We start from the raw sequence: 15,192 nt of genomic DNA on the forward strand, positions 1-15,192 counted from the left end.
AGATCGGCGCATGAATATCATCTCATCGCCAGAAAAGCAATACAAACCAGAGTTGTCGAGTACCTTGATTGAAGCGTTGCTCCGGGTGATAAATTGAAATCACGTGGGTCGACTTTCCAGCGGGTTTAATATATCCAAATAAGCAATTCTGTTGCTAAGAGTTCTCCAGTCGTAAACATGGCGAAAGTTAAGTTTCTGGACATACACACTCAATACTAGTCATAGCTGTATGTGTACCGGCCCTAACTTCTACTGCGATAGTAAGATATCTTGTGTCTTTCCCAAAGAGTTCAAGACAGCAAATTGGTATCAAGTGCATTGTCCCGGAATCTGTTGTAGTTTTGATGGCTGATATTGGCCGTGAAGCCTTGCCAAGTCAGAGCTATTTCTGACGCTCGCAACGACATTTCGACGGTACAACATGGAGTTGTTTGATACTATTTTTGAGCGGGACGTGGAACTGAAGCATAATATGTCACTCCCACAACCGAGTGACAAAAGCAGAGGCATGAAGTTTTGTTCAAGCGAACAAAGTTGTGAATATAAGGTTCTAGATCCCCATAGTGACTGTGTTCATGGTTTTGAAAGATTTAAGGATATAGTTAGAGGATGTGAGGAGAGTCCTTTTATTATGGTTATACTTAGATTCTGCAAATATGCCCAATTACCTTTGTTTCTCGATTTTTATTTTTATATATTTTTTTCATGTAACAAGTGGCGAGCTGTTTCTCAGAAGGGCGCATCAGAATACAACAGGGAGGTCAATGATACCAACATCCTTAGTCGGTGGCGAATATTTGACTTTCTCGAAAGGGATCGCCAACTTCAACTTTGGAAGCTTCTGCCACAGCGTGGCTATAGGCACGAGTGTCAGCATACAACATAACAAGATCACGCCTGAGCTACTCACCAAACACTATCTCCAGCTCAGCCCTAGCCAGCCACTCAGCCACACACCTATGCTCACCCCACCCATACCCCAACGCTTCTTCCTTTCCTCTTGCTCTCTTCATATCAAAGACGTCAGGATCCAGGAACACATCCTCATCTCTATTTCCACTCTGCGTGGCAGCAATAATGCCCTCTCCTTTCTTGATAGCCTTCCCACCAATCACCACATCCTCTTTCGCAACTCTCTTCGTCGCCAGTGCTGACGCAGTATGGTACCGACACAACTCTTCCACAAACTTTGGAGCCCACTCCAGGGGCTCTTTCTTCATATCTTCAAGTTGGTCCGGATTTTGGAGGATTGTGACAACACCAAGGTTAATCATATTCACCATCGTGGCATTACCAGCCACCAGGAGCAAGAAAGCAATTTGCACAACGTCGTCTTTGGTCAAATGACCAGGCTTGAGCTGTTCACTCACGAGGAGACTGATGAGATCCTCCTTTGGAGCAGAAAGCCGCTTGTCGACAAGACCCGCCATGTATTTGAGCAGTTCATCGTTGGCGTTTGATGCTTCGGTCGCCGTTGCTGAGCCGTTGCTACGGATAGCTGCGAAGTTGGTAAGGGTTGGCAGGTCGGAGAGAGGCACGCCGAGAACGCTGTAGATGGTCTGGAATATGTCAGCAGGAGTTTGAAGTAGGAAAGAGAGAAAATACATATGAAGGGACAGGCAGAGCGAATTTCTCGACGAGGTCAACTGGTTCGGACCCTCCTCTCTTGATCATCTCATCCAAGAGGGAATCCACAGTCTTCTGGATTTGTGGACGCATGCTATCGATGTGCGCTTTGGTGAAGAGTGACTCCACCATGCTTCGTTGCTGCATATGAGCAGGCGGGTCCATGTCTACGAATGTTGGCTTGTTCTTCGCAGCGAGCTTCCCACCGGCAGAAAGTTCTGGGAAGCCTGGTCGAGTTCGTTCCTTTTCGGGTATCAGTGATTTTCCAATTGTGTAATTGGGGTTGAGTGTGGTCAAACCTTCGAAAGTCGATTATCAGTCAACACGCTGCACATATCCTTATGCTTAATAACCAGCCAAGCAAGACTACCATCCCACAGCTCAACCTGCGAGACAGGATCACTGGCTCGTAGACGTGCATACTCGAGAGCTGGAACCGCTCCTTCAGGGCGAGCAAACGGGAACTTAGGTGGTGCTGCTCGATAACTCAGTCCCGCCTTCCGGATCGAGGTTTGAAAGAGTGGGAAGGACTTACACCACGTTGAGGCAGACATGGCTTTTGAATTTTAATGGTACGAAGACCACGGTTTTGAAACTATAATGTTTTAGAAGAAAGATATGAGATGGGAAAGGGAAAGAAAAGGGGAAATCTGTGATGGACTTTATAGTCCGGCATTCCGGCGTGAGGCGTTGAACATGGAGATGGAGGGGTCTGCGGTGCACGATGCAATGTGCTTTCTCCTCTACATGCGCAACCTGATTTGGCAAATTTCTTGACCCGGAAAGTTCTCTTGAGGGTGTACTTCTCCACGGAGAAGGGATGATTCTTACTTTACGGACGTATAATGTCGCCTGATGTGAAGTGCTTCCCTTAAAATGTGTCAGAACAAGTCCTTATTGGACATTAGCGAAGGCATTTAGTTGTATGCTTACGGAAATAAACCAGCCGCCACTGGCAATCTCAACTACAACTATGGGGAAGGAGTTACAATTGCGCAGGGTCTCTTATTATGCGTGGTGAGATTTGCCCAATCCATTCAATCACAAAAATGCTGTCAGCGCCAAGGTATCAAACAAGCTTCCTGCAAATTCTTCGATCAGGAGATTACTTGCTGATGATTTCAGAGTTACTAGGGTTTCTAGGGGACGGGAGTTGAAACAAAGCACTGTCATCATTAGATGCATGTGCAAGAGCCAGGTTTGTTATGCATGCCGTACATTACCAAACGAATAGAGTCGTTCGGACGCAGCTACCGACCGAGGTCCCGAAGACCCTGGAGAAAAGGAGAAAGCTATGCTTCGAGATTACATGGGTTGCTTCAATCTCGTGGCAAATTGTTGGACTTCGTCTTTGGATGTTGGGTGCAGAAGCAGATCCGGGAATGTTGCTAGAGGGGTTATATTGAGTGGGACAGAAAGTGATACGCCAAGAGCACAAATTGTATTTGGCATAGCATTAGATGAATCATGAATATCATTTTACCAGCACCTAAGGACAAATACTCATTTACCCCACATGATATGATCGAGAAACCATTTTTCATTGAAGATCCGTCTTGAAACGAAGCGGCATCCAATGAAAGCGCGAGCGCGGTTTTCCTAAGGAGAATGAGGAGAAAACCGCTTATAGGGAATGCTTTCTTCCAAGTGCGTGACTGCCTGCTTTCCAGGCCGCTCGTCGTAATATAATTGCTTCTCGACGGCCCGGGCGACGTTATCGGCCAGCGATCTGTCTTCGAACACTGTTGCGCTTGTTAGCTACCCGTAAGAAGGGAAAACCGTCCGAAGACGCCCAAGTAAATACTTACAGAATGAAAGTTCTTCCAGGGTTCTTCCATGAGTCTCGGGGTAGAAGAAGTATACGCAGGTAGCTTCTACTGCAATCCAACCCACGTAGACGGCGAAATATTTCCATGTTATGGCTTTGAGAGCTATCGGATTCACGTATCTGTGATTTCAGATTAGAGCAAGAACATCAGAACTTCTGAGGAAACTACTTACGTCGAGAAGAATCCGGCAGCACGCCCGAAGAATTGCTCGACGGAGATACCACGAGCTCTTTCCGCAAATGGGAAGAGTTCTACTAGGTAGGCTAGAATAGAATAGAATTAGCCTTTACCCTTGAAGACATCCGCGCAAGGCTATACGTACTGTATGTGAGAGCGTTATTACCAATGTTGTACATTGGAGAATGGGCAAATATGAAGAACAAGGCTAGAATAGAGGCGGCTCGTCCACCTTTGCCATGAGCCTTGGCGGACATGAATTGCTCAATCGACGTGGTAAGGCCGATGTAGACTAAAAGCATGCCACCAAGACTGATGAGAAACATTCTTCGGCGTGGGAATCTCGTGACGATGAGTGAAGCAATCGTCCCGTTGATGAGAGCCCAGCAATTTTGAGAAACTGGGGTGCCCAAAGTCAGATGGGTGGGTCTGTAAGGCGAGTTTGGAGAACTTACTATTGATCCTCGTCTTGGCGTGAACGCTGGTCCAACCCATCATACTTAATATATCAGAAAGATAATAGCTGAGCAAGGTATTGCCGCTCCACTGAGTAAACAATCCAATCATGGCGGCAATGTAAACACGTTTTCGCATGCCGGATGTTTTCAGCATGCCCCACCAAGATTGTCTGGCATACTCCAGCTCAGTTTTGATGGTGGTCCTGATCTGGGCCATCTCAGCACGAACAAAGAGAGAATCTCGGTCGCCCTCAGCGTGATATTTCACGAGAATTTCAAGTGCTTCATCATCTCGATCTTTGCTGATGAGATATCTAGGACTCTCAGGCAGCATGCTGGCAGGTATTAGTTGGTGTTATGAGTAGAAGTCCGAGTGACTTACAAGACGAAAATGAGCTGGAAAAGTGACGGAAATATTTGAAGCACGGACGGGATGCGCCATGCCCAGGTAGTAGTCAACTCAGCTGTCTTTAGAGAAACAGCCGATGCTACTACTGCTCCGATAAAGTAAGACGAATTGAACAAGGAGGTCACGATAGCACGCTCTTTCGGGTAAGCAAGCTCTCCAATCATTGCAGATCCGGAAACGATACAGAAGACGATGCCGAATCCCAATATCATTCGAGCTACAATATACATCGCCGCTACCATTTGTCAGTCAATCAAATTGAAAAGAAAACAAGAGCACTCGCTATTTTGAGCACAACCCTGTATGACTCCGCCACACATCATGGTGAGAGAGCCCGTAATGATAGACCATCGTCTTCCAAACCATTGATTGGCACTAGGAGCAAGTGGAACTGCGCAGATACCACCCAGGCTATAGGAAGCACCGATGATACCGAGAAGAGCAGGCTTGATCGAATATTCGTGCGTAGTTGGATCTCTATATCCATTTCCGAAGTCTATGAGTGTTAGACACGATTCAAATGGCCCCACTACGTGCGGACCTACAGTGCAAGAAAGGAGGAGCGAATTGTAATGTGTTGATCAGTTGAGAATCGAATCCGGAGGTCATTTCTATTCCCATACAGGCAGGGAAAAGTAACAAATAGAGCGTTCTGAGATTCCTCTTTTTGTACCAAGGTACGTTATCCCCGTCAACAATCCGGGTCAACACCGGATCGCCGTGAGCGATCTCATGAGCGTAGATTGCCATATTTCATCTTCATCGACGACGATAACTTTTGGGAGTTTTCGGAGATGGTAATGAAGATAACAGTGTTGGCCTTGCAGGCGCAGCACGGCCGCGACATGTATGTAGTCATTGCCTCTTCCGAGAGTTTGAATCTGGGGTTCCTAATTCGTATTCCTCCAGGGGTGTCATCCCCGCATAAATTCAGCGAACATCAGCCTGTATCCCACAACCAACACGCCAAGGTGGAATCCTCTATTCCGGGGGGCCCGATTAAGTTAAAAGTTAGGATAGGTTGGAGGAATATCGATCTGTGGCCGAAAGGATGCCGCTAGTGGAGGTCATCCCTTGCTCGTTTGATCCACTTGGAGACGAGAACAGGCTTTGCAAGGGGATATCCTGACGCTGCAGATCGCGTCCCAGGAAAGTAGAGGCTCGAGACCGCTGGAGACGGGGCAACTTGACTGGGATCAAAGATAATTCTTAAAATTCGTGCAGCCAAGTGCCTCTCAACTTCGGGTAAGTTCCGAGGCAGCCCTTCTCCAACACGTTTGCCAGAATATAGGATCGAGGACTCCCTCCAAGCCAAGCAGTTATAACACACGAGAACAGGCCACACTCACTTGGCAAGCAAACTGGACGCCAACTCCACGAACAAACAGTTTTCGAGCACATGCGGACAATAAGGCGCATGCGAGGGCCGCATCCCGAAAAGAGCAACCGACAGAGCGGTCTTGCGGCACATTGCCCAACTCCAACACCTGAACACAGCACTCCCCACCCGCCACTGAGGGGCAAACGTCGCAAGAGCCCTCTTTGGGAAAGACCGCTAAAGACGAGGATACAAGTATTGACGAACATCTAAACTTCCTGCGGGGAGAGCGGGGAGCCATTCAGGTAGAGATATGACACCTCCAACAGCATCGCAACCAATTCTGGAGAACAAGGGGTGGGACATGAGCAGACATCCTTTGATTCTCTGTCTCCATTTGTTGGTGAAGGTGGTGCCTCTGCATGAGGCATGGTGAGGACAGCAAGATTAATCTGGATCAAGACTTTGGCTATCGCGCTCGCCTGCGATAGTGAAATCATATGGAGGAGAAAAAATGTTTTCCGTCTGCGAAGCAGAATGGAGCGGCGGGGTTGTTTTTATTGGATTCACACCAGATTCCTGCCGAGCCGTGCAAAATAGGCTCGGAACTTCGGAAGGAGGCCGAGGGCTTGGCATGGAATAAAGACCTCCTTTGTTCTCATTTCACACGTGATATGTATGAGCCGGAGTTTTTCCATCTTCAAAACTGAGGTGTTGGTGAGGTCGATGGGCCCGTTAAAGGTCCAGGACAGAGACCCCATTGGATTGGTGCAACGGCAAATTCGGTATTCCCGAGGTCGGGTAGTTTAGGTCACGTGATATAATTTGCTCCCCAAGGCACCAGAGACAACCACCTCGTTTACGCTGACGTTTGCGCAGTACCACGTCAACTCGCACAAATCTCATCACTCTGGTAGGTCAGTTCGCGTATGACTTCGCAAGCTATGTAAGCACTGCTCGAAGTACGAGCTCATCGTCAGCATTTCCTCCTGCGGAATGAGTATTCAACCGATTTGGTTGAAAGGCGGCATGGCATGTATTGGCCTAAGCTGCGTGGTAGGTGAGGCCGAAACAGCTTAGGACGGCCTGAGCTTCCTCAAGTAGTATTCCGTCTTTCCAGCTTGGACTCAGCCTCCTCTTTGAAATAATAATACGTGCCTGACAAGTACTGTACCTTCAAAATGCCGTCCAAAAGTTTTTCTCTTCTTCATTTCCATCCTCAACTCTCATCGAAAAGTTTCGTTCAGCATGGCGAACCCATCCAATAGCACAGAGCAATTGCCCGTCGAGCAGCAGAGTACAAATGGCAAGAAGAACAAGGCCAATGCTACAAAGAAGAGAGCTGGTGCAAATGCAGCGAATGGAGCCGCTAAAGCTGCCAAAGCTGTGATATCCAAACAAACTTTCTCGCAGAAGCTGGGGAGTGACCTTGCAGATGGATTGCTCAAAGACTCGAGATCGCTCGAAGAATCCATGAATCTCGTCGACAGGGTGACCTTTGTCAAAGCATCAACAGCCCAGAATGGAACCTCGACCACCACAATCGTCACAGCTACCGCGATCCAGGAACAAGCAGAGATTGTCATCTCAGGCGAGATCGACGCATTGAACCTCGATGCTGTTGACATTGTTCGTCCAAAGAATCCGAGAAATATCTTCGATCTGGATGACTTTGCAGCACTCTCGGCACTCGAAGAGCTGATCGGACGGTACGGCCGGGTCTCTCACATGGGCATTCTCGATAAATCATATACCTTCTTCATCACCGAGGATCGGAAAGCAGCGCTGTATTACAAGGTCAAAGACAAGATCGCCATTGTGGGCGGAGATCCGCTCTGCGACCCTAGTCTGTTTCCCCAGGTCCTGTGCGAGTTCGAGAAGTACAGGAAGAAGCAAGGGCTAGGAATTGCCTTCCTAGCCGCTGGACAGACATTCGTCGCGTATGCGAGAAAGGAGAACTGGACGACGATGTGTTTTGCAACCGAACGAGTCCTCAACCCCATAACGAATCCCGTCTTGCAAGGAACTGCTGGAAAGTCCATCGTAAGGACAACAAAGAATCTCTTGGATCCGAAGAAAGAGGGGATCACGCTCGAAGTCTACACACCCCGGCTTGGCAAGAATCCGCGCTTGCAACAACAACTCGTCAATGTTTATGAAGAATGGCGAGGACACCGAAACGGATTAAAGGATCGAAATCAAGCATACATTACCGTTTATGATCCGTTTGCCTTGCCCGAGCTGATGACTTATATCTACACCCAAGACCGGAGTGGCATGCCGAACGGATTTGCAGCTCTCCGAATTCTTGGTGCGAACAAAGGGTACCACCTCGATCCGTGTATCGCAACCCCTGGAGCACCAAAAGGGATTACGGACCTCCTTTTATACGGGGCAATGGCTCTTTTGAATACGGCGAAGATCTCGTATCTCAGTCTAGGATATGAGCCTCTCGATGATCTTGGTGAGATAACAGGTATCCCGAATGTGGTTGCCAAGATGTCAAGGAAAGTTCACAAGCGTATATTCCGAGGACTGCATGTAGCTGGCAAGAAAGGCTACCATGATAAGTTCCGACCGGATGAGACTCAGCAGTCGAATCTCTACCTGGTCTTCCCTCCTGGCATACCGAGTTTGCGACACATGACAGCGATTGTTCATGTAGCGAATATCAAGATCCACAAGGTTATTTTTGAGAGACCGCCGGCGGCTGCAGTGGAGAACGAGAAGGAGGCGGAAGGGAATGAATCAGTGAGCGATCAAGGAGGTTCAGCACAGAGTTCAGCGGTAACATCGACAGAGCGATTGTAAGACTGGCATTGGTAGAGCTTGGTAAATGGTAGGAACAGGTAGAATGAGGAGAGTTAACATTGGGTAATGCGGCCAATTCAAAACTTTCGTATTTCAAAAAGCTCCTCTCGATTGCAGAGATGATTCCACTTCGTGAACGCTGTGATACATAAAGGGGAAACGCCGTGCAGAACGTCATAGTTTTGTTCTCATGTACCACAGGGCGAAACTTCCCATAGCGAGTGGTATGACAACCTTCCCAGCTTTGCCCAAAAGTTCAAGCAGAGATTGCATATTGGTCTTCTTGACGTAGTCCTGCCACGCCTTGGTATCATTGACTCTCGGGAACGGCATGTCAGGCTCCTCAACCTCCAGAAATTTGCACAACGGACCCCATCCCTCCTTAACATTGTATTCCAAGAACTGCTTTCCTTCTGCCAACTTCCGTACGTTCTCATTGTATGATTTATACCAATCTCGTCCCTCCGCAGGGAAATTCCCTAAGGGCGTGAGGCGGTAAAGTCGCTGCAAGACTGGCCAAGGGCTGGGCCTGGGAACGACGCTTTGTACGATCGTTTGGAGAATGGTGGTTGGACGGCCGAACATGAAGTTGCCAGTCCAAAGTGTATTCATCACGGACTTATACCAAGACTCCACATCGTCACGGACAGTGAGGAGGATCTTGGCATCGGGATAGGCTGCAACGAGTTCCTCGTTGAACATAATGCAGGGAAAGTCAGACACAGCCTAGGATGTTTAGTACACACCTGAGGAAGCGGTAGGAGGGGTTCAGTGTACCATGCAATGGCCGAGCAGCTTGTCGAATTCCTCCTTTCCATACGGCTTTCCGATTCCCTTGTATTTTGCGTCGATTGCTTCAACCCACATCGAAACATCTGAGGGGTTCTCATCAACAACCGTCACCATGTGGTAGACATCTCTGATGCCGAGGTGCATTAACGCTGTTCGCAATGCTGCTCACTATCAGCATTCTTCATCGTCAGGGGAAGTATGAAGCATACAAGCAGTGCCAGTTCTCCCTTGTCCGAGGCAGAGCACTTTCATGGGCACTACCCTCTCACTGTTCCGCCTGTCGATATTGGTGGTAGGCATCATGAGCCCCAATTTAGTGAGCTTTGCATCCCCTAGCTGCAGAGCCATTGTGCTTGAACTGGCTGTACAACGGCGATTTGTGTGTACTCTGTTGAAGATACCATTCGTTGAGATGAGAAGTTGACGACGTTAGAGAACTCTGCCTGTGTTGCATTGGGGGCTGGGGGTTGAGCTGATGCCAAGGTCTTTCAGCCTGTTACTATCCCCCCCCTTGAATACTTACAGTGGGTCCTGGGATAACACCACTCCTGCACTGACCAACTCAAGGGTGTATAGCCAATAGCGATTCTGGAGAGCACCTGATATTTCCTAGTTGGGGGTTATAAACGAGGTTTCAGGGTGGCGTTACTAAAGGACCCACTGTAAGTATTCAAGGGGGGGGATAGTATAGAAAAGGAGACACATGATTGGCTCGAGGACGTGGCGCGGAATGAACGAGAGAACAGAACACAATTGGAGCAGACATTTCTCTTGGCGGTTGATAAGACAGTGACACTAAGTCGAAGGAGACACTACTTCTATTTGCGATTGCGGCCCAAGCAGTCCATCACCCAGAATTGAAAATCAAAAGATCTTTCCCCATAGATTCTTGCATTGAAAGACGTCGTTTGTTTTTATGGGGACCTTGAAAGAGTCGACTTGATTGGCCAGGGTCTGGGCATCGGAGTCGCCCGAAAGCTGGTCCTGGCTACGTCCCGTGGCAAAACCATCCCCTGTTGCAGCTTGAATCAGGATCTCATGAAAGTCTGATTTCAGATCTGACCCAGGGACTCTTTTCTTGTCGGTAGAGCTTGCATACTGTAGTTCGAGACTCCCAACATGTGACGAAGATACAGGCAATTGCGCTGCTGAAGAGGTTCCAGCAACGGGAGTCTCCCAGCATTTGTCCCTGCTGCATTGCAGGGATCGTCCAGCCCCGCATCTAACGTGCATTGGCCGTCACCGCCGGCAAGAGGCTATCGGAGAGCTCCATCGGAAAGAGCTCCTGGGACTGGCTGAGATAACACGCGGCCGGCCGTGACATTAAGTCGTGGGGTCTTGTGCTTGAAGAAGAAATATCTTCTTCTACTCTCTCTTCCTCTTCCCCATCTCTCATGGATCGCCTCAATGCTAACAATCCTCGAACTGTGTTGACTGGTGAACTATCGCTGCCACCTGTGAAACCCTTCTAGCTCACTAGATAGTGAAGCTTCCGGAGCAACCGACTTCGAATACAAACCTTGTTCAACAAATCAACATGGCACCCATTGCAATCTCACCCGAACCCCAGCCAGCCGTCTCGAACAGTGCCACACACAGTCTCTCTTCTGTCACGACCACTTACGATGATACCCTACGGTTCTACCTCAATGGCACACGCGTTGTGCTAGACGATATCGATCCGGAGATAACTCTCCTTGAATACCTTCGAGGAATTGGCCTCACTGGGACGAAGCTTGGCTGCGCTGAAGGAGGCTGCGGAGCTTGTACAGTAGTGGTTTCTCAATACAATCCAACAACGAAGAAGATATATCATGCAAGCGTCAACGCATGTCTGGCACCGTTGGTCAGCGTGGATGGAAAGCATGTCATCACAATCGAGGGAATTGGAAATGTCAAGAAGCCACATCCTACCCAGGAGAGGATTGCAAAGAGCAATGGAAGCCAGTGTGGATTCTGCACACCTGGAATAGTGATGAGCCTTTATGCTCTCCTCAGAAATGACTCAAGTCCTTCCGAACATGCCGTGGAAGAGGCATTTGACGGCAATCTCTGCAGGTGTACAGGTTATCGGCCGATCCTCGACGCTGCCCAAACGTTCAGTGCAGAGAAGTCATGTGGCAAGGCTAAAGCCAATGGGGGCGGTGGATGTTGCATGGAAAATGGAGGCGGTTCTGGGGGGTGCTGCAAAGGCAACGGATTCAAGGACGACCAACCTATCAAACGATTCACCCCACCTGGGTTCATTGAATATAACCCCGACACGGAACTTATCTTTCCCCCTGCTCTTACCAAGTATTCATTCAAGCCATTGGCATTTGGGAACAAGAGGAAGAGATGGTACCGTCCAGTCACAATGGAACAGCTCTTGGAAATAAAGAGTGTTTACCCTTCGGCCAAAATCATCGGAGGATCCACAGAGACACAAATTGAGATCAAATTCAAGGCCATGCAGTACACTGCCTCGGTCTTCGTAGGCGATATCCCCGAACTTCGACAGTTCTCATTCAAGGCAGATCACCTAGAGATTGGCGGAAACGTCATTCTTACCGATTTGGAGTCGATTGCGTTGAAGGCGGTTGAGCACTATGGTCCAGTTCGAGGCCAAGTGTTTGCTGCAGTTTATAAGCAGCTCAGGTACTTCGCAGGTCGCCAGATCAGAAATGTTGGCACTCCTGCTGGTAACCTAGCCACCGCTTCTCCCATTTCAGATCTCAATCCAGTCTTTGTGGCGTCAAATGCCATATTGGTGGCCAAATCTCTGGACAAGGAGACAGAGATTCCGATGTCTCAATTCTTCAAAGGCTATCGAATGACAGCTCTTCCACCAGATGCCATTATCGCTAGTATCCGAATTCCGGTCACCAGCGAGAAAGGCGAGTTCTTTCAGGCATACAAACAGTCGAAGAGGAAAGACGATGACATTGCGATTGTCAACGCTGCCTTCAGAATGTCCCTCAATACGTCCAACACTGTAGAGAGTGTAGATCTTGTTTACGGGGGTATGGCTCCAACGACCGTTGCGGCCAAGACCGCCAATGCCTACCTCGTAGGCAAGAGTTTCACCGATCCCGCTACGCTGGAAGGTGCTATGAATGCCTTAGAGCAAGGCTTTGATCTCAGATTCGGTGTACCCGGTGGCATGGCTACGTACAGAAAGTCTCTTGCCCTTGGATTCTTCTACCGCTTCTACCATGAAGTTCTTTCTAAGCTTGAAGTTAGGGAAGTGGACATTGATACTGAGGTTGTTCCGGAGATCGAAAGAGTGATATCCACTGGAAAAGAAGACACCGATTCGACAATCGCCTACCAGCAAAACATTCTTGGAAAGGCAAATCCCCATGTGGCTGCGTTAAAGCAGACATGTGGTGAAGCTCAGTACACTGATGATATCCCGGTTCAAAAGAACGAGTTGTTCGGTTGCCTTGTGCTTTCAACCAAAGCACGTGCCCAGATTCTGTCTGTAGACTACTCGCCAGCAATGGAACTTCCAGGAGTTGTTCAATGGGTTGATCATACAGATATGCCGTCACCAGAAGCAAATTGGTGGGGAGCCCCTGTTTGCGATGAAGTCTTCTTTGCGGTCAACGAGGTCTTCACAGCCGGACAGCCAATTGGTATTATTTTGGCTGACAGTGCACAACACGCTGCAGCTGGAGCAAGAGCAGTAAAAGTTGACTACGAAGAGCTGCCTGCAATCTTCACCATCGAGGAAGCAATTGAGAAAGAGAGTTACTTTGAGCACTATAGGTATATCAAGAAAGGAGACACAGAGGAAGCATTCAAGAATTCGGATCATGTTTTCACTGGCGTTGCTAGAATGGGCGGCCAGGAACATTTCTACCTGGAGACCAATGCATGTGTTGCAGTTCCCAAGCCTGAAGATGGAGAGATGGAGATCTATTCTAGTACCCAAAACCCCACTGAGACGTGAGTATCGTGTGGGCTATGAGAGCTGCAATTGCTAACGCTCAACAGTCAGGCGTACGTTGCGCAAGTCTGCGATGTTGCTGCCAATAAAGTTGTCTCCAAAGTTAAGCGTCTAGGTGGCGGATTTGGTGGCAAAGAAACTCGCTCAATCCAATTGACGGGTATCGTAGCTCTTGCGGCAAAGAGAACAGGTCGTCCAGTCCGCTGCATGCTGAATCGAGATGAAGATATGGTTACGTCTGGTCAAAGACATCCGTTCCTTGCTCGTTGGAAAGTGGGAGTCAACAAGGATGGAAAGCTCCAAGCTCTCGATGCAGATGTCTTCTGCAATGGCGGCTGGTCTCAAGATCTGAGTGCTGCCGTTGTTGACAGGTCACTGTCACACAGCGATGGCTGCTATCTCATCCCCAGTGTCCATGTTCGAGGAAGAATTTGCAAGACCAACACAATGTCCAATACCGCCTTTAGAGGCTTTGGTGGCCCTCAAGGGATGTTCATTGCAGAGTCTTATATGGAAGAAATTGCAGATCGTCTTGATATCCCAGTCGAGAAGTTGCGGGAGATTAATTTCTACAAGCCTCTTGAGGAAACGCATTTCAATCAGAGCCTCAAGGACTGGCACGTGCCGATCATGTACAAGCAGGTTCAGGATGAATCGAAATACGCTGAGCGACGAGAAGCTATCACCAAGTTCAACGCCACGCACAAGTGGAAGAAGCGAGGTCTTGCTCTTATTCCCACCAAGTTCGGTATCTCTTTCACGGCCCTCTTCCTCAATCAAGCCGGTGCGCTGGTCCATATCTACCACGATGGATCCGTTCTTGTTGCTCATGGTGGTACGGAGATGGGGCAGGGCTTACATACTAAGATGACGATGATTGCTGCGGAAGCTTTGGGTGTTCCCCTCTCCGACGTTTACATCTCCGAGACTGCAACTAATACCGTTGCAAACACTTCTTCTACAGCTGCGTCTGCATCGTCAGATCTCAACGGCTATGCCATCTTCAACGCATGCGCGCAGATCAATTCTCGATTAGCCCCTTACAGGGAGAAATTTGGCAAAGACGCACCGATGAAGAAGCTTGCCAGCGCTGCTTATTTCGATCGTGTGAATCTGTCAGCAAACGGCTTCTACAAGACTCCAGATATTGGATACACATGGGGGCCGAACGAAGGCCAAATGTTCTTCTATTTCACGCAGGGTGTTTCGGCTGCCGAGGTCGAAGTCGATACACTGACTGGAGACTGGACTTGCTTGCGAGCCGATATCAAAATGGACATTGGACGATCGATCAACCCTTCAATCGATTACGGCCAAATTGAGGGTGCCTTTGTTCAAGGAATGGGACTCTTCACCACAGAAGAGAGCTTGTGGTTCCGCGGCGGTCCTATGAAAGGCCAACTCGCAACTCGAGGACCAGGCGCGTACAAGATTCCCGGCTTCCGTGACATCCCACAAGAGTTCAACGTCTCTATGCTCAAGGGCGTCCAATGGGAGAACCTCCAAACGATCCAACGTAGCAGAGGTGTTGGAGAGCCGCCTCTCTTTATGGGCAGTGCCGTATTCTTCGCAATCCGCGATTCTTTGAAGGCAGCAAGGAAGCAATATGGTGTTGAGGCTGAAATTGGCGTCAACTCGAAAGATGACGGGCTGCTGAGGTTTGAGAGTCCGGCGACTCCCGAGAGGATTAGGACGAGTTGCGTTGATCCTATTGTGAAGAGGGCTTTTGTCAAGCCTATGGAAGGGGAGAAGAGCTTTTTTATTGCGATTTGTTGAATAACATTGACATGAGAAACGGCTGGGTTTGCTTCATTGTATTTATTGGTAAGGAGATACTACGA

General features: G+C 48.7%; 6 protein-coding genes across 6 annotated transcripts; 2 read left to right on the plus strand and 4 right to left on the minus strand.

Moving 5' to 3' along the window:
• Positions 1-742: 742 nt before the first annotated feature.
• K444DRAFT_639896 (cytochrome P450) lies at positions 743-2,180 on the minus strand (the record flags this gene model as incomplete). The annotated part of the gene is made up of 5 exons (XM_024884430.1): positions 743-855; positions 911-1,559; positions 1,606-1,869; positions 1,926-2,101; positions 2,162-2,180. The coding sequence occupies 5 exons, from the start codon at positions 2,178-2,180 to the stop codon at positions 743-745; spliced, it is 1,221 nt and encodes a 406-aa protein (XP_024742767.1).
• A 941-nt stretch (positions 2,181-3,121) lies between these two features.
• On the minus strand, positions 3,122-5,478 carry K444DRAFT_154997 (general substrate transporter). The gene is made up of 8 exons (XM_024870630.1): positions 5,045-5,478; positions 4,783-4,995; positions 4,473-4,734; positions 4,088-4,425; positions 3,778-4,032; positions 3,628-3,718; positions 3,435-3,574; positions 3,122-3,368 (listed from the first exon to the last, which is right to left on the minus strand). The coding sequence occupies exons 1-8, from the start codon at positions 5,247-5,249 to the stop codon at positions 3,226-3,228; spliced, it is 1,647 nt and encodes a 548-aa protein (XP_024742768.1). The 5' UTR covers positions 5,250-5,478; the 3' UTR covers positions 3,122-3,225.
• K444DRAFT_155041 (uncharacterized protein) lies at positions 5,345-6,217 on the minus strand. Its single transcript, XM_024870631.1, has 2 exons — positions 5,849-6,217; positions 5,345-5,556 (listed from the first exon to the last, which is right to left on the minus strand). The coding sequence occupies exons 1-2, from the start codon at positions 6,116-6,118 to the stop codon at positions 5,440-5,442; spliced, it is 387 nt and encodes a 128-aa protein (XP_024742769.1). The 5' UTR covers positions 6,119-6,217; the 3' UTR covers positions 5,345-5,439.
• An 848-nt stretch (positions 6,218-7,065) lies between these two features.
• On the plus strand, positions 7,066-8,628 carry K444DRAFT_624411 (uncharacterized protein; the record flags this gene model as incomplete). Its single annotated transcript, XM_024882397.1, has 1 exon — positions 7,066-8,628. One exon carries the CDS (start codon positions 7,066-7,068, stop codon positions 8,626-8,628), a length of 1,563 nt encoding a protein of 520 aa, XP_024742770.1.
• Positions 8,629-8,802: 174 nt separating this feature from the next.
• Positions 8,803-9,768, minus strand: K444DRAFT_639898 (uncharacterized protein; the record flags this gene model as incomplete). The annotated part of the gene is made up of 3 exons (XM_024884431.1): positions 8,803-9,354; positions 9,406-9,581; positions 9,630-9,768. The coding sequence occupies 3 exons, from the start codon at positions 9,766-9,768 to the stop codon at positions 8,803-8,805; spliced, it is 867 nt and encodes a 288-aa protein (XP_024742771.1).
• A 1,189-nt stretch (positions 9,769-10,957) lies between these two features.
• Positions 10,958-15,127, plus strand: K444DRAFT_517519 (putative xanthine dehydrogenase; the record flags this gene model as incomplete). Its single annotated transcript, XM_024873780.1, has 2 exons — positions 10,958-13,350; positions 13,399-15,127. 2 exons carry the CDS (start codon positions 10,958-10,960, stop codon positions 15,125-15,127), a joined length of 4,122 nt encoding a protein of 1,373 aa, XP_024742772.1.
• Between the last annotated feature and the right edge of the window lie 65 nt (positions 15,128-15,192).

Source organism: Hyaloscypha bicolor (assembly GCF_002865645.1).
Source record: "Hyaloscypha bicolor E unplaced genomic scaffold K444scaffold_15, whole genome shotgun sequence".
Lineage (NCBI taxonomy): Eukaryota > Fungi > Ascomycota > Leotiomycetes > Helotiales > Hyaloscyphaceae > Hyaloscypha > Hyaloscypha bicolor.

Excerpts from the sequence above, each read along its gene's own strand:
- K444DRAFT_154997 (XM_024870630.1), bottom strand. The coding sequence starts at position 5,249 with ATGGCAATCTACGCTCATGAGATCGCTCACGGCGATCCGGTGTTGACC. Across the intron at positions 3,575-3,627 it reads GCTGCCGGATTCTTCTCGAC|ATACGTGAATCCGATAGCTC; the intron begins GTAAGTAGTTTC and ends CTGAAATCACAG. Across the intron at positions 3,369-3,434 it reads CCTGGAAGAACTTTCATTCT|TGTTCGAAGACAGATCGCTG; the intron begins GTAAGTATTTAC and ends CAAGCGCAACAG.
- K444DRAFT_155041 (XM_024870631.1), bottom strand. The coding sequence starts at position 6,118 with ATGGCTCCCCGCTCTCCCCGCAGGAAGTTTAGATGTTCGTCAATACTT. Across the intron at positions 5,557-5,848 it reads GCGTCCAGTTTGCTTGCCAA|CGGCATCCTTTCGGCCACAG; the intron begins GTGAGTGTGGCC and ends GACCTCCACTAG.